At 43.2% G+C, this 26,848-nt stretch overlaps 2 protein-coding genes across 7 annotated transcripts in view; one reads left to right on the forward strand and one right to left on the reverse strand.

Annotated features, from left to right (window-relative positions):
- Positions 1 to 15,614, reverse strand: part of PARP9 (poly(ADP-ribose) polymerase family member 9) — a 42,041-nt gene extending 26,427 nt beyond the window's left edge. For 3 of the 5 annotated variants that reach the window (XM_014829552.3, XM_044771492.2, XM_044771491.2), the window contains exons 1-6: positions 15,477 to 15,614; positions 12,053 to 12,155; positions 11,219 to 11,252; positions 8,537 to 9,384; positions 5,346 to 5,573; positions 3,940 to 4,158 (exon numbers count right to left, since the gene is read on the reverse strand). In XM_014829552.3, the coding sequence (XP_014685038.2) occupies positions 3,940 to 4,158; positions 5,346 to 5,573; positions 8,537 to 9,384; positions 11,219 to 11,252; positions 12,053 to 12,067 (1,344 nt within the window). In that variant the 5' untranslated portion in view covers positions 12,068 to 12,155; positions 15,477 to 15,614. The remainder of the gene's footprint in view (positions 1 to 3,939; positions 4,159 to 5,345; positions 5,574 to 8,536; positions 9,385 to 11,218; positions 11,253 to 12,052; positions 12,156 to 15,476) is intronic. The other 2 variants (XM_070508963.1, XM_070508964.1) reach the window with 2 other exon arrangements.
- Positions 15,534 to 24,488, forward strand: DTX3L (deltex E3 ubiquitin ligase 3L). Of its 2 annotated transcripts, none has more exons than XM_014829556.3 (5): positions 15,534 to 15,995; positions 17,455 to 17,666; positions 19,495 to 21,030; positions 21,475 to 21,692; positions 22,541 to 24,488. In XM_014829556.3, the coding sequence occupies exons 1-5, from the start codon at positions 15,812 to 15,814 to the stop codon at positions 22,608 to 22,610; spliced, it is 2,220 nt and encodes a 739-aa protein (XP_014685042.2). In that variant the 5' UTR covers positions 15,534 to 15,811; the 3' UTR covers positions 22,611 to 24,488. The 2 variants fall into 2 exon arrangements, with proteins under 2 accessions (XP_014685042.2, XP_014685043.2); XM_014829557.3 differs by having other exon boundaries at positions 15,563 to 15,995; positions 19,495 to 20,811.
- The last annotated feature ends 2,360 nt before the right edge of the window (positions 24,489 to 26,848 follow it).

Below are 26,848 nucleotides of genomic sequence, written 5' to 3' on the forward strand. Positions count from 1 at the left end.
TTTTCATTTGTTTCCAGGTATTTTTTTATTTCTTCTTTAATTTCTTCAATGATCCATTGCTTGTTCAGTAGTGTGTTGTTTAGTCTCCACATCTTTGTGCCTTTCTCAGCTTTTTTCTTGTAATTAATTTCTAGCCTTGTAGCACTATGATCTGAGAAGATGCTTGTTATTATTTCAATTTTTTTTAATTTGTAGAGGCTTGCCTTGTTTCCCAACATATGGTCTATCCTAGAGAATGTTCCATGTGCACTTGAGAAGAATGTGTATTCAGCTCTTTCAGGGTGGAGTGATCTATATATGTCTATTAAGTCCAATTGTTTTAGTTTTTCATTCAGCTCCACTATTTCCTTGTTGATTTTCTGTCTGGATGATCTGTCCATTGATGTGAGTGGGGTGTTGAGGTCCCCTACTATTATTGTGTTGTTTTTAACATCTTCCTTTAGGTCTGTTAATAGTTGCTTTATGAATCTTGGTGCTCCTGTGTTGGGTGCATAGATATTTATAAGCATTATTTCTTCTTGATGAAGTGTCCCTTTGATCATTATATATTGTCCCTCTGTGTCTCTCTTTACCTGTCTTATTTTGAAATCCACTTGGTCTGATATGAGAATTGCAACACCTGCCTTTTTTTCCTTGCTATTTGCTTGAAGTATTGTCCTCTACACCTTAAAAGTGAAGTTTCTTAATCGGTAGGACATTTTCTTCATAAATTCTATCTGCAGCTGCTATTTCCAGAACAAAAAGCCCTCAATCTTACCATAGTTAGTACCTAGAGAGGTCATAAAAGGGTACTTCCCTGCCTTCCCTGTCCAAGGACTTGGAGATAAAACAAATGAGATAACACGATCTGCTGATAAATAGACTAATAATAGCTGCCAAATGCAAAATGGATAAAAATCAGCTCTCTCCAGAAGTCACTTTAAAACTCAGGATGTATCACAGGGTAAGAAATCAATTAGGCAAGTCTTTTGCATTAGATATGAAAGAAAACTGTAACTTAATCAGTATCAATAACATAGGAGATGTAGATAACAAGGAGATGGTCTGGAAGGAGTTTGGAAAAGTAGACCCAATGGCAAGAATTTGGCAGTTTTTCTGGCTCTATCCACAAATGACCAACACCTAATGTGAGGCATGTCAGTAGTGTGTTCCTAGAGAAGGTGTTCCTTATTCTGAGACATAATGTCTGGCACAAGGTAGATATGCCATAAATATTTGTTAAGTAACCAAATGAATGACTATCCATCGCCTTTTACAAATACTCAGCTCCACCCAGGACCTTTATCTTCATGAAATACTGGTGAACACAAGTATTTCAGTCACTTGGGGAGTTATTTACTCACTGTCATTCATGAGTTGGAAAATTCATGAGTGTGTATCAGCATCACTTTATTGTGAGTTTAGTGTAGGTTGGTCTTCCTGAGTCAGGTCAACTCTGGATGTCTACAAATGCATTTTCTGGAATGTAGGTAATGCTCTCTGTAAGGAACTTTGTAAGTTGCCCTCTGATCTTTCTGAACACACAGCCCTCATTCAAAGACTTATTTGGGAAGAAAAGATGTGCTTCTCAGAAGGCCAGAGGTGTATACATATGTGTACACATATGTCACACTTCCACATGGATATAATGTAGTGTTAATATTGACAAAAGCCTGAAGGAATGGTCAATGTTCGGGGTATAATGTAAATTACTGTGTAAGATAATCCTCTCCTTTGAGTTACAAAACTGAAAGATGTATGATCTCTCAAGTTATTTTTTCTGTGTTTTTGTTTAGTGGTTGAGAACACAGGCTTTGGGGTTAGACAGACAGACTCAGGTTGGAATCTTGTTTTGGCCACTTGACTAGCTGTGTACATGTACTTGACTAGTTCTAGGTTAATATGCTTCCCATTTGTAAAATGCAGATGACAATCGTGGCTTCATCACAGGACTGAGGGGAGAATGAAATAAGACATCTTCTTAGCACAGTCCTTGGCCAATGCAATACATGGCAGCTATTTTTATTATTAGCTCCTAGGGGAGCCCTCAGACTGTGGGTGATCTTTCCACTTTTATTGAAGTCCCAAGTACATTTTTGTTTGTGTGTTGGAAAGAATGAACTTTCTTTTCTAGATGTGGTTAATTCCTTTTATAGGGATACGGTGCATCATGAGCAGTTCAGGGATGTACTCAGGGCACCCATCTGGCCCCAGTGATAGTCCTGTGCTCTAGGGGGAACAGGTGAACTCCATTTGAAGGACAGGATGATTCATTTTGTCTAGAAGGCAAGCTACTTCATTGGGTAATTAGCCACCATCTTGCAGTTGTGGATGAGACACCATGGTTTACTGGAGCCCCCTTACATTGGCTCACAAAAGTCCATTGTGAACATCTCTTCCCAACTCCACCTTCAGTGATGTCATATTGATAGCTTGAAGTCAGCAATGTAAGTCAACATATGCTACAAACTTCCCTGTGTCTAATCAGGTAGTAAAAAGAATAAGAACCTTTACACTTGTTCGAGGAAGGAGCAAACTAGAACAAGTGTAGTTCGTTTTCTTGTAGGGAGAGAGAAAATGGCAACCACCCACATGGAGACAGGCTGGGAGGTGAGAAAGTGAGCAGTCAGAGGACTAGTGTTCAGAACCACACTCTACCAGACACTAAGCAAGACCTTTTATACCTAAAACCTAGACACATGCCTGAGAAGTGGCACTAGCACTTGGATGTTGCTGTTGGGAGAATCACAAACTAATGTCTTGAAAGCCTATTTTAACAGGCTGTATCTTATTTCATTTCCTTTTTATTCTTCCTTAACATCACTAAACTCCCTTTTGAAAATGCCAGCTAAGTGAGAATAAAGCACAGAGATGGTACTTTAAAGACAGAACAGCACAGCAATATATACTAATTATGCAGAATATATCAGGGAACTATTAACATATTAGAAATTTAGCTTGATCTGGCCACTGTAGAACAAAAAGCTGGGGTGAAGTGAAACTAAAGAAGCTAGACACATAGATCTCTGCCCTCAGACACACAGACACACTCCTCTACACACAGGTCCCTCCATTTGTGTTAGACCACAACTGACTTCCCTCTGAGGTCACCTACAGAGGAATTAAGAAAGAATAGATTGAATTTGAGGGTAGTACTAGGGTCATGGCCAAAGTAGCCAGATGTACCCCTGGTATAAGTTAAAGAACTTATAATCTAATTGGAGGAAAAAAAGATAAACAATTCACTTAATTTAGTATTCAGTTCAGCACTCAGGGAACTACAGCTCATTACAGCTGATATAACAACAGCTAACCTTTATGGAGGGCTAACTGTGTGCCAGGTACTTTTCTAAGTGTTTTACATGGATTAACTCATTTAATCCTCACAACAGTTCCATAAGATGGTAGTTATTATGCCCATTTTAAAGATGAGGAAACAGAGGCACAGATAAATAAATTAACTTGCCCAAGCAAGTTAACTGATTGGAGAGAAGACAAAGAATTTGTTTTAAATATATAGATTTAAGACGACAGTCAGATATCCAAGTGGAAAAGAGAGAGGGTTGGGGAAGTGAGTCTGAAGGTGGCTCAGAAGACAGGACTTTACAGAAGTTATGGCAGAAGTTGTAAGAACAATTGTGTGATTAGAGGGAGAGAGAAGAGAGAGGAGCAGAGGACTCCACACTAAAACTAGGAGGTTGCTTACCTTTAAGAAGCAGAGGGAAGAATAAATGCCAACATGAAAAGAGAGAAGCCAGGTAGTGGGGTAAACATGGCTTCTATAATGACATTCTTTACTAGGTCAGAGGTGGGAAATCTATAAAAATTAAATTTCACCAAGTTAGAACATCACCACACTGCACAGTGCTTGGCCCCATGTCTTACATTGGAGATACTAAACAGATGCTGTAGAATGAATGAATTAATGAACTGTAGGACAGTTCTAAGATATTTACTTACCTTATATGTCTCCAGTTCTCTTGGAAAGATCACAAACTTTACAATTAATTGTCTTTTCAAATGCTGTTTGGCAAATGTTAAAACTTCATCAAACATAATCTCTGCTGCTGTACTCTTCTGCATACCAATGTTTCCAGTCCCAAGGGCAGGAAAGGAAATGGAAGTTACACTTAGCTCAAGGCATTTTTCCAAACACTGCTTTATTGCATTTTTCAATGTCTATAGGAAAAACACAAATTTAAGATCAGCCTTTGAGTCAAAAATAAGACTCCACTTACCCCTCGATTCTGCCCATATTTTACAATGCCAACCTCCACTCTCCCTCAGGACCATATCCATGCCTTTTCAAAGGGCAGGAAAGGTCCTACTCTACAGGGAACCCACTACAGCTATAAGGTTAGATGATGAAAAATGAAAAGGGCTGAGAAACTGAAGTAATTGAGTGGTCCATTTTGTGCTATTCAGGACATTTGGGCACCATTTCTCCCAGTTTATATAGCATTGCCCATCTCCCCAGGTCAGAACGCCAACCATCAATTTATCTCCACTTACCTGCCACTTCCAGATCAATATAAAGAGCTCTTAGAAGTTTAATAAAGGAGGTTGAGGTTAAAATAAGTAAGCAGCATTTATTCAGTGTCATTGGAACTGTCATGTGGTTTCTCCTTGAGAAGTGCTAGTGCATTTGGCAGATTTAAACTTCCCATCAACATTTCACCATTCAAACTGAATCGTAATACAGGAAGATTGTCTGGGGAAGGACCTTGGGAAACCAAGGGGTAAAGAGTGATTGGAAGACCAATTTGGGATTAAAGGGGTCTCTAGCCAAGAGTGGACCAGAAATGGTGACAAAATAAAGCTAGACAGACAGAGAGGGGATTAAGCTCCCCTCTCTCCACATCTGAGAGGGCTCCCCCTATTCTTTAATAGTGCTTTCTGTGCCTCAGGTGTAGAGTCAGCAAGAAAGCCAGTCTCTACCACAGGCACAGGTGGGAAGAGACCCCAGGTAATAGATTTGACTGGAATGGTGCTGGAAGGGAAATCCTAGTTCCTCCTGGAATGTAACAGATGAAGGGAAATATGGAGAGGATGAATCCCAGGCCCACTTAGGAAAAGGCCTACAGGGTCATTGGGTGTGGGGAGGTTAACAGGGGTGCAGACTGAGGGAGCCCTGGTATTTCTATTTCCACTTAAAATTTAGTCATATGTTACGTAATATTTTAAATTAAACTTCTTAAGATAACTTGTGGCAACACTTGTTCAGTATTTCAGGTACTTACAGGAGTGGTAGATGTTGGGGACTACACTACTTGACAGTATTTCATGAATGTAATGACATCATGGAAATCCAACAAAGACTACATAGACTATGGAGCTACATAAAGATAAAGTTACTTTGACCTTACCAGATTTGGTTTAGGACATCCTGAATACCACAACACGTGGTATACACATTGACAGGACAATTTAAATCCTTTTGTGACCAGTACCAACTGGGAATCTGAACGTATCTTAGTCTTTTTATTGTTAAATTCCTGTTCCATTTCTTTTCCAGCGTGTTGTAGAATTGAGTTCGACACTAGTCCTCTGTGAAGCCCATTAAGTGGATTTACAGAATTAACAATTACATCCGTCTGAAAAGGGAAAAAATGGACAGGATTCATTGTTAAATTACCTTGTCTTAAATGACTAATTTTTTGGGGGGGGGGACATCAGCCCTGAGCTAACATCTGCCAATCCTCCTCTTTTCGCTGAGGAAGACTGGCCCTGAGCTAACATCCATGCCCATCTTCCTCTACTTTATATGTAGGATGCCTACCACAGCATGGTGTGTCAAGCGGTGCCATGTCTGCACCTGGGATCTGAACTGGCAAACCCCGGGCCACCAAAGCAGAATGTGCACACTTAACCACTGTGCCACTGGGCCAGCCCCTAAATGACTAATTTAAATCTTTATTTCCCTGAAGAGCTTTGAAAGATACTTTTTTTTTGGTGAGGAGGATTGGCCCTGAGCTAACACCTGTTGCCAATCTTCCTCTTTTTGCTTGAGGAAGAGTGGCCCTGAGCTAATGTCTGTCCCCATCCTCCTCTATTTTGTATGTGGGTCACCGCCACAGCATGGCTTGATGAGTGGTATAGGTCCACACCTAGGATCCAAACTTATGAACCTGGGCCACCAAAGGGGAGCATGCCAAACATAACCACTACGCCACTTTTTGAAGATCCTAAATCCTCAAAAATATAATTTAATAATGGTTAGAGACTCCTATTTCCAAAGAGTGATCATTTGATTGCCATGAGCCTGTTTGTCCTCTTCAGAAATCAGGTAAAGTGTGTTAATGATACAATTTTTATTGCAAACATGTGTCAGCTCCTTGCTGGCTTATACTCCCCACCCTCCCCATATTCCCAGATTCTGAGCATTCCCTGTGATTTGTTTTAAGCTCTATCAACAAATGGTTTCATTCCCTGCCCCACCATCATCACTTTGTGCTATTTCTCTGTGGATTTTCTATTTTGTTTTATTTTGAACAGAGTGGAAATAAAATTTCTCAGAAACTTCTACCTCCTAATGCTTTTATTTTTTAAGGTAAGTAGTACATGGTTAAAGAAAGTACAGATGAGACAAAAAGGTCTTGAGTGAAAAGTAGGCCTCCCTCTTGGTGGGGTCCTCAGATCCCCGACTCACCCACCCAGCCTATAGGCAACTGCTTTCACAGTAGTACTTCCTCTGTATGTTTAGAAATAGACTGTACATAGTTATGGGCTGTATTTTAAGTAATATCACCTCCTAGTTAGACCTCAGAGCTGTGCTAAAGGGGAGTTGTATCCTTTTTTCCCCCCATGCCTAAATCCCCCTGAATCATCCTGATGGCTTTGGCTCCCTTTGGGAGTAACCTAGGTACTTCTCATGGATGTTAATGAATGCTTTCCTTTGAAACTGTAATCAGAATTTGCAATCTGGGGGCACTGGCGCCCTTTAACAATTTTAAGGTTCCTAATGTTGTTGACCATAAATAAATACAAAAAAATTTCAGTTAAAGGGATAAGTTATTCAACTAGGATGTTTTCACTTTAATTTTAAATTGGCATATTAATGACTTATCGAGTATTTCATTTCATGGGGTCCCCTTGGTCTTCTTTCTAATTGTCTTGGAGGCAATAAGTGGCATTTTTTCACTTACAATTAAGTCTATTTGATTGTGACCACAGGAGAGTCTTAAATGTGGTATTACTGATCCAGAAAAAAAAAAACAATATAGCCTTATATTCTTTCTCTCCCTCTGTTGCAGGCACTGCTCCCTGCTGCCCCCTTCACTTATTCATCAATAATTTGCTGAACACTTAGATTCATACGCCAAGACTGGGCCCTGGGGTACACAGATGAACAAGCCATGATCCCTATCCTCAAGGCACTCTCTGCCTAGCAGGGGAGCCACATTAACCCGGAAATACCTAGGTTCACTGTTACCCTGACTCTCTCCCTGTCCTGCCTGGGCCTTTGCCTATGTGCCCAGTGAACCTGGCTAAATGCTAAGTTACACTTTGTATTCTCCACAGCCCCTGGCACAGAGCCATAGACTCAGAATGTGACTCACAGCTCCACCTGGGTCTCCCGACTGGTCCAGCCCATTATTTTCAGTCTGTCAGTTCCTCTGTGTCTCTCTGATCAAGTCATTCTAACCACCCAGGCCTCTCTTCTCCTCCTGCCAATCCATACCCATCATAACTGAGATCAGCTTCAAAACTCACATCTTCTGAAGTAATCTTTCTTGGTCCACTCCATTCCATTCTTGTCACAAATTTACATACTCTTAAATATTATGAATTCGCATTGTAAGACCTGTTTGTTTACTATTGATTTGGTTGCCTCAGCAATGTTCATATGGCTTGTCTCCCCAATGAGATTTTTCAAATAGAGAATTTTTTTTACATAAAAAAATATAAAAGATTTTCATTTCTGTAGAATCAAAGATTGTTCTATATCCTCACGGTGCCTAAGAATTATAGCAATAATAAATACTTACCGTGTGCCAAGCTCTATTCATTTTTTGTGTGTGTATGAGAAAGACTGACCTTGATCTAACATCTGTTGCCAATCTTCCTCTTTTTGCTTGAGGAAGATTGTCGCTAAGCTAACATCTGTACCAGTCTTCCTCTATTTTATGTGTGATGCCACCACAGCATGGCTTAACGAGTGGTGCTAGGTCTGGGCGCAGGATCTGCACCTGCGAACCCTGGGCCGTTGAAGCAGAGCACACGAACTTAACCTCTACTCCACTGGGCCCGCCCCTATTCTAAGCATTTCATGTGTATTGATTCCATCTCTAAGATGTAAGTGCTGTTATTATCCTCATTTTACAGATGAGGAAACTGAGAGCAAAGGATAAAGTAACTCAATCCAGTTCACCCAGTTAGTAAATGGCAAAACTGGTATTCAAATCCAGATGGTCTGTCTCTGACATCCATACTCTTAACCTTAACAAGATGCTTTCTAAAGCGTTTGAAATAGTATATACTCAAAACATCCTTGATAGGTAATAAAGAGTTCAGGGATCCCCTCTGGCAGTGCAGGAGAAGAGAAACAAAGCCTTACCTGCTGCAGTTCAATGTGGCCCAGGACAATCTGGAGAGTCAGGTTGTTCACAACCATCATACTGGAAGGAGGAGTGGCTACCTGACTCACCGAGGAGTCCAGCTCGTTCCTCCCTAGGATGGCTTCTGAGGCAGTTTTAAAGGCAGCAACAGTAGGGTCCTCATTGCTTACCAGGTGGATTTCTTTCAAATAACTGGCTGCTTGCTTCCCTTGGAAATAATGCTTGATAGTGTCCACAATGATGTTTGTACACAAATCCAGAGGGAACTGGAAAATCCCAGAGCTCAGGGCTGGAATTGCTATTGTTTCAGTGTATGGATTGCTATAGGTGACGTGATTCAGAATATTTATAATGGCTCTTTGCAGCTTTTCCATACACCCCTGTCCATCCTTTGCCTGCCACTGAGGCCCAACAGCATGGATAATGAATTTGCAGGGAAGCCTCCCTGCTCCTGTGACACCTATGTGACCAGCAGGTATTTTACCGTGTCTGGAAACCAATGATGTGCTCTCCTCTTGGATTTCAAAGCCGCCAGCTTTCACCAGGGCCTGGGCCAGGCCTCCCGCATGAATAAGGTCTTCGTTGGCTGCATTCACCACAACATCAACAGCATGTCTGGTGAGGTCATCCTTCCAGACAGATAACTCTAGCCCCTGAGTCAGCATTTTTCTGAAGACTTGCAGAGACTCCTTGTTACCTTCACGGGCTGGAGAGACCAGGGTAGAAATACAGCAAAATTTATTCTGAAGGACTTCACAGAGCTGACTCTCATTATTTTTTAAAATTTGGAAGTCATCGTGACTAATGGGAATTTGCCAAGTATAGTTTTCTTCAAGGATGTCAGTCTCTGGAAAAGAAGAGAAGATAAAAAATAAAGAAATGAGCAAGGGTTCTTCTGAAAAGATGTAATTCCACTTCACACCAGGAGACAGAGTTTCCTCTGTGCAAAAGAGACAAGAACTTCTAGTCCCCTTCCTGATTCTCCTTCTCACCTAGACATGTAATTAGACCAAGGATATCCAAGATCTCAATGTCAGGTCACCATAAAGTGCTTAGTCTTGTGCCTGGCATACAGTAAGTACCCAGAAAGTAACAGCTACTATGATACAAGGATGGTGATGAGAAAACTATGTATGGGGGCTCATGAGTTTTTTAAATCTATGTGAAAATGGTGAGTTTGGGAAGACCCATGCTTAAGGCACAAGTATTGGAAAGGACTTAATTATGAGTCAAAATATGTGGAAGCTTTATTTATAACTTGTTTACTTTTGTCAGTGTCTTAGTTTGGGTTCTCTTAGAAGCAGACTCTGAGACAAGGATTTGAGTGTAAGTTTATTTGGGAAGTGATCCTAGCAAACACCAGGGGTGTCAGGTGCAGAGGGCAGAGTGGGAAAGTAAGACAGGGAAAGGAAGGAAGTGAATAAAGGGTGTGTTAAGGAAATGAAGCTTAACTCCACTGAGTGGCAGTGTAGATCAGGTGACTCAGAGTTATACCACAAGAGGGGTAATGGAGCTGGGATAGTTATCCAACTTCTATCCATCATTGATTGAGGATGCTCCTGTGGGCACACAGTCCAGCAAACAGGTGGAGCACTGACAGTGCTACAATAAATAATTCTTCCTCATACTCTAGTTTCATGGCACAATTCTGGTGGAATTAAAACTGATTGACTAAAAATTATTTACTGTATGTGGCAGACAAGAAGAGCTGCTGCTCAGATCCCCCTTCGATGTGGTTATGAAGAGGAGAATATGGTTAGCCGACAGCCTCCAGTTGTTAGCCCCTCAGTGTCCATCTCAGCTTTTTAGCCAAGGTCACCCTATTAGAGTGGCCCCATCAATGGTTGAGCAAGGCCATTTATGTCCAACATGGGACTCCCATAATGGGCAATCTCAGGCAGGCAGAGCTTTGTCAAGTTTTCATTACACTCTGATGGCTCTACCCGCCCAATCCAGTTGCTTTTCTTTTCCTTTCACAACCTTTTGCACTCCTAACTCCACCTCAGATTCTGCTTCTTGGAGAACCCAACCCGTGACACTGTATTTCATGGAGTCTAAAGCATCACTATTATATGCCACTGAGAAAGGAAAAACGATGCCAGTTAAACCATGGCACACTGTTGATTGATAGGGAGTAGCCTGACTTCAGAGATGTGAAAAAAATGTGCATCCTAAAATAGAAAAAATGTGGTAATCTATTAGATTTTACTTCAACTCCCATTTCTAATCTGAGCCACCTAGAAAGACCTCTGGTGGCATGAACTACCTGAAAGAAGCAGCACGTGAGTAGTCAGATCCAATTGGCCTATGCTTTAGTTGAAAATCTCAAGTGGGCCAGCCCCGGGGTTAGGCAAGTTCCATTTGGCTTTTACAGCCCTTGTTGAGCAAGCGGACAAACATCTCTTCTGGCCAAGAAGCTCTCGGGCTCTGGTCAGAGAGTCTCACATCTTGTGGGCAAAGGAAAGGATCGGTGGGAGCCCTAAAGACTATGTCTGCTGGCACCACGCTGCCTCTGAAGCAGTCACCCTCCTGAGGCATGTGCCAGGTCACTACAAGGTCCTGCAATCACGCACCCGAGCACTTGAGGGGGAGACATTCTCCTTCTTTATTCCCCTTTCTCCACTGAGGAAAGACATGAGCAAAGATTTTCCAAAACAAGAGTGAGGGTGAGGTGATCCTACCTGATTTGTCATTGGAAGCTGCTGCTCCAGCACCCTGTGAAAAATGAGAGTGATTTAAAAAGCAGTTGAAACCAAAGGACTACAGATAACTGGTAACAAATACAGCCTAATAAACAAAAAGCAACAGAAACCCTGCTAAAGGCACTGGATTTGAGGGAAAAAGGGAACATGTGTTTGTTTGTTTGTTTAATCTGTGTGCCTGAAATACCTGAAATACCAAATTTTCCAGGAAACATTGACCCTACCCTATTTCCCTAGAGGCCAAGGCACTTCTAATTCAGGATGAGATGAAGGGTTCGAAATTAACACTTGAAAAGGCCCAAAGATCACAGACCAAAATGACCAAAACTCTCAGACAGGCCTCCAATTTCCAAAGGGGTTGTGGGTTTCTCTAGACAGAAGACCTGGGGACATGAGCCTCAACAGCTACACGTCCCCCTCTACCAATGAGGACCCACTTCCTATTGCATATTTCATGACACAAGCCTGAATGTGGAATTTTCCGGTTAATCAAATGAGGTGCCTTTTCTCTATTCCTCCTCCATCCTCCTCCTCCTCCCATCCTACAAAAGCAGAATTGCTAAATGAGAATCAAAATGATACTAAGGTGACATTTAAAAAAAATCATCCATCCTCATGTTGACTCTGTTGACTAGATTTGCATATTCTTAATACCCATCTCTCACTTGGTTCAACGAGAAATCTTTTATTGGGCTATTAAAACCAGGTAAGAATGCCAGGCATAACTGAAGACTCCAGATTTCTTGCTGTTATAGGAAGAACTATTCATGTGCTGATCAAGGTTCATGATTTATATACATTTGTGCTTTTTACCTTGATAGAGTCCATCCTTCAGGTCCCTGGGGTCTTTAAATGTTTATATTCTGTTTTGTGTTTCCAAGCGTAGACTGTTGTTCCCAAATATGGTGGCCCACTTCTAGGAATGAATAGAAGGAGGCAATAAGGATTGACCGGCATAAGGGAATTTAATAAGTACACACCATAGGAAGACGATACATGATTTCAGATCTTGAGTAGTTTTTATTTCACTGGTGAAGGACTATACATTGTTTTGCTGCTGTTGTTACTGTTGACCTTCTACCTTTTACAGAGAGGTTTCAACAGGGACCAAAGTGGCAGTTCAGCAGGGAACGCTTTATGGAGAGGGTGAGACTACAGCCAGACCTTGAAGGATGGAGTGGGTTTTATAGATTTAGAAGAGGAGGGTGATATCAAGTGGTAAGACTGAGTACAGCATTCAAAGAACAATGAGGGAAAACCAGCCTTATGAGTGAGTGGAGACCCCTGGAGAGGTTTTGAAGAAAAAGGGAACTGGCCATGTGCCTGTGAAGAGTGTATGTGACTGAGTTTGGGATAAATATCCTTGATCGAATTAGAAAGGGGAATAACTAGATAGGGGAAACTCTGGGAAAATATATCTTAACAACTTTCCATCTAATAGGTAGGAATCAAAGACTGAATTTTTAGGAGAATGATGATGAAAATGCTTGAAGACACAGTTGCTCCTACTTGTTGCCCATAGCTGTCTTTAGGCCTCTGAAATGACTTCTAATGCCTTTGCAGTAGAAAAATTTTGTACAACTATCTACAGCAATTAGAGCAGTATTATTCTTACGTGTCAGGAAAAGCAGCAAGTCCAGTAAAATCCTAAAATGCAACAACAAGATGCATTTTTGCCTCCAGAGGGCACTGCTGTTTTCACAAAAGAAGGAAGCCTTCTGTATCGGCTTCCACTGTAGGCTTCCAATGAGCTTTTGCTTTAAATGGTGTTGCACTTGTTTTTTAATTCAGACCAGGCATTACAGGCCTAGGGCTAGACTTGGCAGTGGGGGGTGGGAGTAAGGGGGGGCATTCATTTAACCCCAAAGAAATTAGAAACAAGGATCATATTGCCCAAAACATTCAATCTATTCTATTTTAAAAACAATAACAACCAAAGCATTCCCGACTTTCCGTCACTGGTTCCTCCTGTGTTCCTTTCTCTTATGGGCAGCATGAAGGAGCTGACCCTCCTCCATCCACCTGCCACTCAACCCACTGTAGACTGGCTCCCACCTCACCCCTAGCACTCCTCTAAAACCGCTCATCAGTGTCCGCCACGTGGTTAACCCCAGTGGACTCTCTTCTGTCCTAATCTTTACTTGATTGCTCTTTATAGTATTTCATTCTTTGATTCCTGAAACTCTGCTTTCTTGGCTTCTCCTATGCCATCTTCCTGTGGTTCTTTTGTCACTTTGCCTTTACAGGCTTTTCCCTGGATTCCCCCCTCACCCCAGCCCCTCCAAAATCCATACTTTATCTCCTGGATTCCACAGCTCAGTAAATGATACACCATTTACCCACTCAAGTTAGAAATCCAGAATCTTCTGTTTTGTCCCACATCCAACCCATCACTGGGTCCTGACCACCTAAATCCCTTTCAGATATGCCTCTACCCTCCTTGCCCCTGACACCACTTCACTTCAGGGCCTCAGGGCCTCTTGCCTGAGCTGTGGCAATACATTCTTTTTAAAGATTTAAATGTATTTAATTTTATATTTTATTGTTTGAATAGGTATTACATTTACTGGTTCAAATTTAGAAATCGTAAAAGTCGCCCTCCTACTCCCCTCACTAAATTCCCTTCCCAGAGGCAATCAATGTTATTAGCTTCTCCTGTATCCTTCCAGAGGCATTTTTACACAAAAGGTAGCATCTTACACACATTCTTCTGTGTCTTGCCTTTTCCATTTAACGTCTCCTAGAGGTCTTTCCATATCAGCCCACAGAGAGCTGCTTCATTCTTTGTCCTGCTCATTGCATTCCATTGCACAGATGCACTCTAAGTTATTTAACTGCTAGTCCCCCTATTTATAGACATGTAACGAGTTCCCAGTCTTTTGATGGTATAAAAAAGGCTTCAAAGAACAACTTTGTACATAGGTCACTTCATACAGGTGCTAATCAATCAACGGGACAAATTCCCATAAGTGGAACTGTAGAATAATAAAATATATGCAATTATAATTCTGATCATTCTGCCAAATTGCTCTCCATAAAGACTGACCCATTTCCAGTCTTACCAGCCAAGTGTGAAAACTTTATCTCTGACCTTTCTGCCTCCATTCATCCCTGCTTGGAAATGTGTCCTCCACATGGTCGTCAGCACCAGCTTTCCACAGTGCACATCTGACATGTCCCTTTCCTACTTCCCCTGCTTACAACCCTTTCATTTCTCCCTGCTCATCTTCAAGACCTTTCACCAGCTGGACCTGTGCCATCCAGTGTGGGCCATTAGCCACGTGTAGCTCCTGAGGACTTGAGATGTGGCTAGTCCCAAATGAGATGTGATATGAGTACGAGATAAACACTGGATTGATTGCAAAGACTTAGTATGACAAAAAAAATGCAAAATATCTCATAAGTTTTTAACATTGATTACATGCTGAAATGATTAAATTTAGGATATATTGAGTTAAATAATATATCATTAAAATCAATTTCACTTGTTTATACTTTTAAAAAATATGGCTACTAAAATATTTAAAATTACATATGTGGCTCCCATTATATTTCTATTGGACAGCACAGATCTAGACCCCTCCTCCCTCATCTCCCTCAACCATCTCATCTTCTCCAAGGTTCCAGTGCTCCCTCTGTGCTTCAGAGCATTGTGGTCCCTGCGCCTCAGATGCTCCTCACCCCTCACTCACCCCCTTCCCCCTCCCCCCCTCAACTCTCGTTAAAATTCTGTTTGAAACTTCCTCTTGGAGGCCTTCAAGAGATTTTGCTTCTTTATTCGCAAGTCCCCCTCCCTTTATCAGCCTGTGAGGTCAGGCCCCAGCTCTTATCTTTATTCCCTAGTCCACAGGGCAGCACGCAGTTTAGCGCTGTTGGCCGAATCAAGGAATGAGGGCCGTAAAGCCCTCACTGGCAGTCCCAAGGATCGAACGCAGGTGAACAAATTCAAATTTTTTTTAAATATAGGTGAGTTTAATCTAAATTCAGAATGTGAATTACATTTTAGCAGCAAATAGTAACACTAAGAGTTCAAAGGAATCCCAAACTCAGGAGAAACTTTTTTTGACTCAACCATCTGCCCAGTCCCAACCTCGCAGGGGGAGGTCTGGTGGCCCTGGGAACCCGCTGCTCGCCCGCCCCAGCCCCAGCCTGCAGGAGGGCACACGCGGGAGCCTCTAGCGCCCGCCGCCCCGGGGCTGGGAGACCGAGGACGGGGACGGGGTCGGGACCGACTTACCGCGGCAGGGAGCGCAGCAAAGAGAGGAAGGGGAGCGGCTCTGCCGAGAACAGGGAGGGTTCTCCGGGAAAACGAAACTGAAACTTGGCGGCCCGAGGCTGCGGGCGGGACGCACCCCCGCCCCGGTCCCAGCCCGGCTGCCTCCCGCCCCGCGGCGCTGCCCGACGCCCTGAGCCACGGCCTTGGACCTCGGCCCGCCGTCCCCGCGGCCCGCGCAGGCGTCCGAGCCCGGCCCCGGGCTACGCTGGCAGCTGGAAGGCGACCTCCAGAAACGGCAGCCGGCCGGCGGGGAGTGCAGCGTTCGGCCCTTCGACCACAGCCCCCGGGACACCGCCATGGCCTCGAACCTCGGGCCGCCGTCCCCGCTGCTCGTTCGGGTGTCCGAACCCGGCTCCCGGCTGCACAGGAAGCTGGAAAAATACTTCCAGAGCCGGGAGTCGGGTGGCGGGGAGTGCACCGTCCGGCTCTCCGACCGCAGCACCCAGGACACCTTCGTGGTGGAGTTCAGGGAAAGGGCAGGTGAGCTCCGGGCCAGGGCTGGGGGTGCAGAGGCCGTCCCCGGGGGCCCAGCCCCGCGGGGCTCCATGCAGACCCGGTTCAAGCGGTCCCAGGAGAGAGGGCGGGGCAAGTATGGCAGGGTCTGTCGGGGACAGGACCCGGGGGGCTCCTGCTGCCGAGAGACGCAGCCGACCGCCGAGGATAAAGCCCAGAGGTGCCCAGTCCGAGATCTGGTCAGACGGCGCGCTAAAGTTGACACTTTTCCGGTATCCTCGTCCTGGCTCATACTTCTCAGCTCTCACAAAAACACCCTCTCACCCCCAGACGCCTGTCCCCCCTCGTCATTTAGGTATTCCACTTGAATGTTTTAAATAATTATTCCATTGATTTTTTATTTTTGAGAATTACAAAAGTAACACATGCTCACTATAGAAAAGAGAGGAAAGGAGAAAGAAGAAAACCACCTGGAGACAAACAATTGAACATTTTGGTATATTTGCTTCCAGCCCTTTTCTATGAATGTCAGTAAACACGTATGTTTATTTACAAAACTCTTAGTCTGCAATTTTGATTCCTGATTTTTTCACTTAACTTTGTTACTGAACAAGGTTTGTTTTTCCCACCCCACAAAATGCCAATCACGGAAAGGAGGAGTTTGCAGCAGAGAAAGGGTTTATTCACAAGGCAGCCAAGGGAGAAGGGAGAACAAATCTCCAATCTGCGTCCCCAAAAATGTGGATTAGGGATATTTATGGAACAAAGGTGTGGGATGGTCTGAAGTGTGAGGATAGATAATTGGAGGTAAGGAGAAGTGAGGTAACTGAGGATCTGCACAAGCGTAGTCAAACTTCATGGCTCTTCACTGGACATATGTTCACAAAATGGTGGCAGGAGCATGATCTGAGGGTGGAGTTTTCAGCCACTTAATGTCTGGGGGTTACCTGTAAGGGGATTGCCTACTGGTATCCTCGCAGGCCGGGTTGATGAGTCCATGATCTTAGCCGGCCTGAAGTGGACAAGGAGTCCACTCTTAGTTCCTGAAAAACTTAAGTATCTCTTATGATGGTGACCCAAGAGTTAGAGATGTTATCTGTAGTGTGGGCTTTAGGAATACATTATCTAACTGCTTTTGCAAACAGACAACTGAGTATAGTTAAACAAGTTGGCCCCCGGTTTCAACTTCATATAATAAGTAGTATTCCTTGTCACTGAAATGGGAAATTGGAGACTGTTTCAGAAACATGACTTTTAATGAGAGGCTGACATTCCATTATCATTAAGCTTTCATTTCTACATTAAAACTTAAGTTGCCCACTTTAGAGTTTTGAAAAGCTCCCTCATGTCCCTGTTACCAACCACCATTCCAGGATGCAGGGAGCAGCCCTTACCGGGAGGGTATGGGGCAGATGCATGAATAAGAGGATTATTTGAAACCTCTCCCATTTCTCTGTGTATGTGTGTATTGATGTCTCCACTGAAGCTAAGGAGGGAGTGTTGAAAAAAGGAGAGCACCAGATTGTGGTTGACAGCAAATGTGTGACTATTTTCCTGGAACCCACTGAAAAGCCTATAGAGAAGAATCCACGACCCAGAATGTCTTCACTGACACAGTCACGAGAAGGGGTGAGGTTTGGTGAGAAGCATCCACATGAAGAACATATTCCTAATGCTGTGGATTCCTGTGTCCAAAAGGTGGGTATTGAAAGAAGGACTTGGGTATGTTCCAGCTTCTTCCTCTCCTCTCACCATAATTTTCATTATTGGTCCAACGACCATTTGCTGAGGACATACTATGAGCCAGGCACTGGTTTTGGCACTGGGACACAGGTGAACACACAGATGAGGTCCCTGCTGGGGGTGGGAAGGTACATAGAAAGATAATAAGAAAGTAAACAAATAAATAAAGTAATTTCAGAGAGTGATATGTGCTAAGAAGAAAACATATAGTGGGGGTTTGCCTTAGAGAGTGACAGCGCCAAGGAAAGGAAGGGGAAGAAGGAGGTGGTGTTCTCTGAGGAGGGGAATGATGAGAAGGAGCCAGCCATGCAAAGAGTCATTCAACAAATCAATAGCAACTGCATACTGTGTGCTAGGCACTGTCACAGGAGCTGGGGACACAGCCAGGAAGACAGCACACACTGCCCTCAGGTGCGTTACATTCTAGTGAGGGAAACAGACAATAATTGTAAACTAATAGACCTGTACTAAATGACTGCCAGTGATAAGTGCTAGCAAGAAGAATAAAGCAGGATAAATGATAGACAGTGACAGGACCGCTATTTTAAATAAGATATCAAGTAAAACCTCTCAAATGAGGTGACATCTGAGTGGAGACATGAGTGAAGTAAGGGAGCTGGCTAAGTGGATTCCTGGGGGATGAGTGTCCTAGGCAGAGGGAAGAACAAGTGCCGAGGACCAGAGGCAGGAGCTTACACCCCGAGCCCCAGGAGCTTCAAGAGGGAGGCCAGTGTGCTTGGAGGGCAGTGAGCAAGGGAGACAGTGATAGGAAAGGGACAGAGAGGAACCCAGAAGTCAGGTCTTTGGCGGCATGAAGGTAAAAACTTTAGCTTTTAACTTAAATTTATCAGAAGGTTTTGAGCCAGGGGAGTGGGGCAATCTGATGTACTTTTCTAAAGGACCACCCCGGCTGCTGTGTGGAGAACTGAATATAGGAAGGGGCAGGAGTGGACGGTCAGAGCCCAGTCAGGAGGGGTTGCAGGGGGCCAGACGCAGGATGATAATGGCTTGGACTCTGGGTGGTCTTGATGGAAGTCTGAGGAGTGGCTGGATTCAGGAAACATTCTGAAGGCAGATGTAGAGGAAGGATGTTCCATGCAGAAGAGCGAGCATGTGCGAAGACCTTGAGGGACACAAAGCATGAGCAATCTTGCTTTTATATTACGTTCAATTTGCCTCTGTCCTTTTTAGCCGAATCACGTGTGTCTGCCTCATATTTGAGCTCCTAAAGGCCAGGGTTTAGGGGACCCAGCAACATTGCATGCAGTTAGATGTTTAGTTAAAAAAAATTAAAAAGGAGGTAAAAGAAGAGAAAAAACAGTGATAGGAAAAAACATCCTCCTCCGATTTATGGTTCCCTTCCAGGCTCACAGACTGTCTTATGAGAAACACAGCAGCTTGCCCAGAAGGCAGAATTGCCTTCCCTCCATCCCATCCCCCAAGGTCAGACAGGTTGTGGCAGCTCTAGAATCCAGACTTCTGGTCCACGGAGTTTTAAAAAATGTTAGTGCCCAGGTGCCACATTTATACTGGGATCTCTGGAGGTGTGCCTGGCCTTGGCTTTTTTTTTTTTTTTTAACTCCCCAGGTGATTCTAATGTGCAGACAGGGCCCAGAGCCTCTGAGCTTAGCATGCTGCATCCTCCGCAAAAAGGATTTGAAAGAAGCACCATCTGCTAAGGGAAGACATAGTGGTTGTTTCTCTAGTCTCTAGACATTCTCCTGAGAGGAGACAATAGGCCTGGATGTCTGAGAGGTTTTATTTGTTCCTTTTAAATTTTCAGATCTTCCTTGCTGTCACAGCTGACCTGAACTGTAACCTCTTCTCTAAAGAGCAGAGGGAACACATAACCACCCTCTGCCCCAGTGTCAGAAGAATGGAAGGCCACGATGGCATTGAGAAGGTGTGCGGTGACTTCAGCGATATTGAAAAAATACATCACTTCTTGAGTGAGCAACTCCTGCAGAGTGAGCAGAAATGTGAATCGTCCACTTTGACAAAAGAGAGGGATCCACTCCTCCAGGGAGTGTGGAACAGCTGTGTTTCTCCTTCTGAACCAACAAACAGGTTAGAAGAAGAAAGCAAGCGTTGTGAAGTTCCCTTGCCTTTCTTTGAATACTTCAAATATAACTTTCCTCATAAAATAGACTCAATAGAGAGAAGATTTCATGTAGAAATAAAAGTTCAGGAGAGTTCTTCAGATATGGTCTATTTAGACTTCATCTCAAGCCAGTCAGACGACAGTGAAGCAGCTCGTGATTATTTTGCCAGTGAGTTTCAGAAGATGGTACCAACTCTGGGGCAGGAACGCGTTCCTTTTGCAGACAGTAAGCAGGCAAACAGGATCAAACAGGAATTGAATCGCCAGTTTACAAAGCTCTGTATAAAGGAGAAAGGAGGAGAATTAACTCTCCTTGGGACACAAGATGACGTTTCAGCTGCCAAGCATTTTCTTGCCCACCAAATCCCTGAAAGTTGGGTCAAGGCACCTGTGAAAATAAGCACTTCTGGGTGCTGGATGAATGGAATTGAGGTTGACACCATTTACTATAAGCTTTTAGAAGCTGAATTACTCCAGGAAATGTCAGAGATAGAAAAAAAGTACAATACTAAAAGTAAGGTTTTAGGGAAAACCCGCATTCTATTTGAACCTAAGGACAAGGAGTTGGATCTGTCTGTGCATGCTTATGCGAGTTTCATCGATGCCTATCAACACTTCTCATGTCAGCTGATGAGAGAAGTTCTTGCGCTGAAACTTTTGGGCAAGGAGAGAAAGCACTTACATGGCACCAGTTTTGCTGATGAATTTAAAAAAAAGCATCCACATGTAGACTTTGTTCTAAATCAAGAATCAATGACTTTGATTGGGTTGCCCAATCACCTTGCAAAGGCAAAGCAGTATGTCTTAGAAAGAGGGAGAATGACTCCATTAGCTGGAGAGAAATGGAATGAGGATCGTGAAACATCCATGGACATTGATAGTAATGATTCAGAAACAGCTTCACCAACATCCCAGCATTCTGCCAGTTCTGGAGCATCAAGAGTGGACAACGAAAAGGACACATGTGTCATCTGTATGGACGTTATTAGTGACAAACAGGTACTACCCAAGTGCAAGCACGAATTCTGCAGGCCTTGTATCTACAAAGCCATGTCATTTAAGCCAGTCTGTCCTGTATGCCAGACTTCCTATGGTATCCAGAAAGGGAATCAGCCAGAGGGAATCATGACTGTCGCTGTCACAAGCAACTCACTTCCAGGTTATGAATCCTGTGGCTCCATTGTGATTGATTATTTTATGAAAGGAGGCATACAAACAGTAAGTGTTTCTGAGGTCCAGGAATTTCTTTCCAGGGGATTACCTGGATAATCTTTGCTGAGATTACCAGAGCAAAGGAGACTGTTCTGTTGTCAATTAGACCATGGATTTCCCAGGGAATTACTTACATGGTCATATGCAAAGGCTTAAATAGTGATAAAGGTAACAATGTTTCCTTATAACTTAGGTATCTTTTGTGTCTATTAAGGCAGAGAAAAGGCCGGTGGTGATTATGTGTCAGTGTGGGAAGAGTCAGGAAAGTGGATAGTGTTCCCAGCATAAATGTGGGGAAAGAGGAGAAATATGAATTATTGGGAATATGAGCAAACCTTCAATACGTTTTTTGGTTTTGATTCGCTCTATCTGTACATGAACACATTTATACGTATAGTAAAGTTTAGACATGGGAGTGTTTTCATGTGAGATTTTCTTGTCTTCGTACAGAAACAGCACCCAAATCCAGGAAGGAGATACTTGGGAATCCACCGAACCGCGTACCTGCCTAATAACAAAGAAGGAAACGAGGTTTTGAGACTGCTTCGTAGGGCCTTCGACCAAAAGTTGATTTTCACAGTAGGAGACTCTCGAGTAACAGGAGCCTTAGATGTCATTACGTGGAATGACATCCACCACAAAACATCCCAGTATGGGGGACCAGATAAGTGAGGACCTTTTAAAACATAATGATTGCTAAACAGAATTCAGAGGTCATAAAATATAGCAATTTGAGGATGTGGCTATAAAGAGACTGTTGATAGCAGTGGGACTGGATATAGGAAAGTAATTTGAGAGATGCGGATCTCAAAGGCAGAAAGATGAGTCCCCATCACTTTCTCCCTCCCAACCACAAAGGATCATACCGTTAGTAAATTTTGCATCAAAGGGCAGGGGTCTTCAGAATCTAAGATGAAAGGTATCTAAGGTGATTTAATTTGGAGTTTCATGTCTGTTTGAAAGGTAGAGCCTAAGAATGATACTGACCTTGCCTTGTTTTAAGCTCACCCTTTCTTCTCCCCTCCCCTCTCATCGCTCCATAGAGATCCAAAATTCACTTGGCTAATAGCACTCTAGAAAAAGTCTTAGTTAACGGTGGTGGAAGTTGTATTATGGGCAATCCAATTGTTCTTCATGAGATTCACATAGAATACCTCACACCCTTAGTGTTCAGAAGGGAATATATCCTGAGACTTTTGGAAATTTCCCAAATTTGAAAATCCTCCTCTCGCATATGACTACCTTCCATAAAAATATAGTGTAGTATGACTTCATGAGAGTCACTGCTTACCATGAGCTGAAAATAAAGTCTGGTTGGAAGGCAGATCCTGCACAGACAGCTAGGCTCACTCACTAGCTGGATGACTCACATCTGCATGTTACCAGCGATTATACCTCATCCGCCTTCAGGACCGCTTGTGCGTGTTTGCAATGCTGAACGTTAGTGCCAGGGATCTACTGTACAAAACTTTTAAAACCACTTATGATGAAGCTAAAGGGCTTTTTCCTTCTGCAGCTATGGCTACCCCGATCCTGATTATCTGAAACGCGTCAAACAGGAGCTGAAAGACAAAGGAATTGAGTAAGAAGACTGCTGGAAGGATGTCTTGAGCCAAGCTTTCAAAAGACAGTTGAAGAAGCAGAGTAAATACCAATCTAAATCCTTATGTAGGAACACCTTTTAAACATTTTCTTCTCAGGAAGTGGTTTGTGTAAGAGTAAGACTCTGCTAGTCTGTCATTTCTGGAGTGTTACTTTTTACAGACGATAAAAAGCCCAAAGAGTAGTGTAGTTTTGCCACAGAGGTGTGCTGCCTCATTCTTGTGTCACTGCTCAGGGGCAGAGTGGGTGGAGTGCTGTGGCACTGATAACATCTTCTATGTTCTTCAGTAGAAATACTAGCTGAAAATTGATCTTCTCTTTGTTACTCTCTTTGTCTGGGGTGGTCCTTTAGTTTTTTGTTTGTTGGCCCTTTAAATTCCCTAAAAGTAAAATCTTAGTGTGAATGGAGGAAAGAAAGGCTTTGGCTATGGAAAATTAGAGACACACGTTCCCCCCCCCACCCCCATGGCCAAAAAAGTGGCCAGGAGCAGAGATTGGACAACTTTGGGTAATAAATGGAACAAAGCTATTATTTTTCATGACACAGAGCCAGGTATACAGTTGGTGCTTAATAAATTGTTGCTGCCTGACTCAGGTTGCTAATAACCCAGCTGATTTGGAAAACTGAGTTTCTTACTCCAGAACATTTGGCCTCTGAACTCTGACCAGGCCTCTCACTTGGTCCTTGCTCCCCCCTGATCCTTGTCATCTGCCGTAGGGGTGCACTTGCCCTGTCATAGTAATGCTACACATTTCTGAACACTTTTTTCCTCTGGATAAAATTGCACTTTTGAGTATGCTCCGCTTCCAGCTGTAACAGATAAATAACCTTACTTTAGTTTTCATAGACTATCATTTTCCCAGTAATTGTAGCCCCCACAGTAGTAGTTTTTCCTTCCTTTTACTAAGTCCCACTAAGTCATGTTTTCTCCCTTAAAATCTTTCTCCCTGATACTCTCTCTGGACAGAGAGAAGGCAAGAGTTGAGCCAACTATAACGAATATAGGACATGTCAAACTTTACTTTTAAATGGTTCTCCAAGTGAGAAGAAAGTTATAGTAGCCAATTATCTGGTTATCCACGTCCCTGCCTCTCTCCAAAAATGATGAACGAGATGTCTTTTTCTTTTCCTAAAGATATGCGTACACATACATACGAATTTTTTGGTCAGACAGTCATAGCTAATATTTGAAGTGTACTTATTTTGTCCCCTTTATAAGAGCTTTACATCTGTGTGATTGATTCTGTCAGCATCCCCGTTTTATAACTGAGACAACTGATGCACAGAGAGGCTAAGTACTTTGACAAAGGTGTCGCATAGTTAATAAGTGGAAGTGCTGGGATTTGAAGGAGAGAGTCTGGCTCCTAGGCTTCCACACCCCAGAGCTATACGGCCTCCTCCAGGGGGCTTCTCCTCCTGGGAGCAGGCTGAGAAGTTCTTGTTATTCTGAGCTTTTCTCAGAAATGGATTCCTGCGCAGCGCTCAAAGCAGATTTCCTTGGAGGAAGTCCTGTTTGAAGAACTTAAAAACCCAGCATCTTTTCCTTTGTCCAGAGAGTTGAGGAAGCTTAAACTAGATGGGCCTTTTTTTTAAAAAAATCAGATCATACTTTTAATTTTTGGTGGTTCATCAAAGTCTTTACTGTTATGATTGTTTTGTATCTGCTGATCTTTTAGCTAGATTTGCTTCAAAAAAGCAAAAGTTTGGTTCCTGCTGAATTCTGGATCCTTGACTGCAACTTGTGTGCATAGACGAGTTTCGTGGTGTGTGGGGTTGGTGAGCCTTTGGATTACTGTTTTTGCTATGTGGAAGCTATTATCATCTGGATCTGCTTTAAATAAAGTTATATCCACATTAGGAACAGATTGTCTTGTGTTCTTGCCCCAGTCCTTTTTTCTTTTTTTGTGGGTGTTCCTTACAACACATACAGTGTATGACAACTTACCATGTGTGCAGACATCTTTGGTTGATTTTGTGTGTAGCTATTTGCTAAATGGTATCACAGTAGACCTTAACTACTATTAACCTCACTGCTGCCACTTTCAGCTATGAAATCACATTTCTCAATATTTTTCCTCCTTAACACATTGGTTACTACAAAGATAAAAGTAGGCTGCAGGTTTCGTCTCTTCTCTCCTAGAGAAAGCATATGCAGCATACCCTATCAAACTACGCGCGCCCCTCCTTGCTCCTAGAGTTTCTGTCTCCCCTTTCTAGCATCAGTGCTGGATTACCCGGTCGGCTCACTGGGCACCAGCAAATCAGGGCACCCTTGTCTCCAAAGAAAGAGGAGAATTGAAAATAACATGGAGATATTTGATGTTTCCCTAAAGATAGTAAGTTTCTGTGCCCAATTCTAACCCGTGGGCTTTTCCCCCACACATCCAACAATTCTCTGACAGCAGCTGGGTGTCCTACAATTCAAACCACAAGTTAAGGGCTCAGTCCTACAAGGCTGCCCTCCATTTCAGATACCAATAGCAAGTCCACGTTGTTACCTGTGCTTCTGACTGAATGGCTATAAATCTGAGGTTCCCAGGACCACCTTCTTGGGTTCAATTAATTTGCTAGAGGGGCCCACAGAACTCAAGAAGTAGATTTACTCACTAGATTACCAGTTTATTATAAAAGGATATAACCCAGGAACCACCAGAGAGAAGAGATGTATAGGGCAAGGTATGGGGAAAGGGCTCGGAGCTTCCATGCCCTCCAAGCGCGCCACTCTCCAAATCTCCACTTGTTCACCAACCCGGAGCTGTCCAAACCCCGTCCTTTCTTGGGTTCTTATGGTGGCTTCATTATGTACGCATGATTGATTAAATCATTGGCCACTGGTGATTGAACTCCATCTCCAGCCCCTCTTCCCTCCTCAGAGGCCAAGGGGTGGGACTGCAATTTCCAACCTGCAGAGCCGCCATCCTTAGGTGCTTTCCAAAAGCTGCATCATTAACATAACAAAAGACATCCCAGACACAGGGACAAAGACCAAATAGATATTTATCATAAATCATAACATCACAGATAGTATCAAAGCAACCATTATGAGAAAAAGCAAACCTTTCTTGGGCTTCCTTATCTTATGGTTTAGGACTGTTTTTGCTTTCATTTCCAAGTGAGAGTTGGGCACTATTTCCTTTTCTATTGATTGAGTGTTAAGTCCCTAAAACACAGAGCCTTAGGCAATGATCAAAAATTGGTTTGGGAAGTGGAAGCCCAGGTCAGTGAAGGTAAGGACAACAAAAAGAGAAGTGAGACGAATACATGATGCAACGCAATGCCTGAGTTATCACCCTGGCCACTGCTTCACAAAGAGCCTTGAAAAGACAGCAGGTCACTCAGCAGCTTTATTTGCTTGGCATATGAGTTGAAAAGGACGGCAGAAATCATCTTGTTTATATGCTTTATTTTATAGAGGAGGACACCCAGTTTATTTCCTGTGAAAACAGCAAACAATGTAAAATATATTCCATTTATAGCACGTTAAACTGCAGCCTTAGTGGCACCTTTGTCTTCTCCCACTCATCCTATACATCCATTGTCACCAGTCCTGCGTCTCCTTCTTCACTTCGAATCTCATTGCCCAGTTCTTCATCTTCATGGTTCTCTCACCAGAATGATTAAAATATTCCCTAAATAATATTTTATCTCTCTGTCTCCATCCCCCTTCCTCCTCCCGCCTCAAACTACCTTCTGAAAAAACAGCTCTGATCTCATCAACCCTTCAGTATGATGATATGCCTTCAGTGACTCCTGATGCCTACAGCAGTACTGATCGAACTTGATCTTGTGTCAGCATCCCTGAAGGCCTCAATAAAACGCAGGTTGTCTTCTGAGACCCAACCCTAGAGTTTCTCACCCATTGGGTGTGGAGTTGGGCCCAAGAATCTGCATTTCTAACAAGTTTCCAAGTGATGCTCATGGTACTGGTCTGGGACCATTGGCCTAGAAAATAAAGTTCAAACCCCACATCACAGCCATCAGGGATTTCTCATTCTACATGTCCCCTCCTCTCCACAAAGCCCCTGTGGTCCAGTCACACCAGACTACCAGCTCTTCCAAACCACAGTCTATGCTTTTATTCTTCTGGCCTTTGTACCACATGTTCTCTCTCTGGATGTCCCTCCATTTCGTCCTGCTCTTAGAAATCTCCTACTCATCATTCAAGGTCTTAGTCAAATGCCACTAACTATAGGAACTTTCCTCCAGTCGTCTCCATATTAT

Source organism: Equus asinus, chromosome 5, assembly GCF_041296235.1.
Source record: "Equus asinus isolate D_3611 breed Donkey chromosome 5, EquAss-T2T_v2, whole genome shotgun sequence".
In the NCBI taxonomy this organism is placed as follows: domain Eukaryota; kingdom Metazoa; phylum Chordata; class Mammalia; order Perissodactyla; family Equidae; genus Equus; species Equus asinus.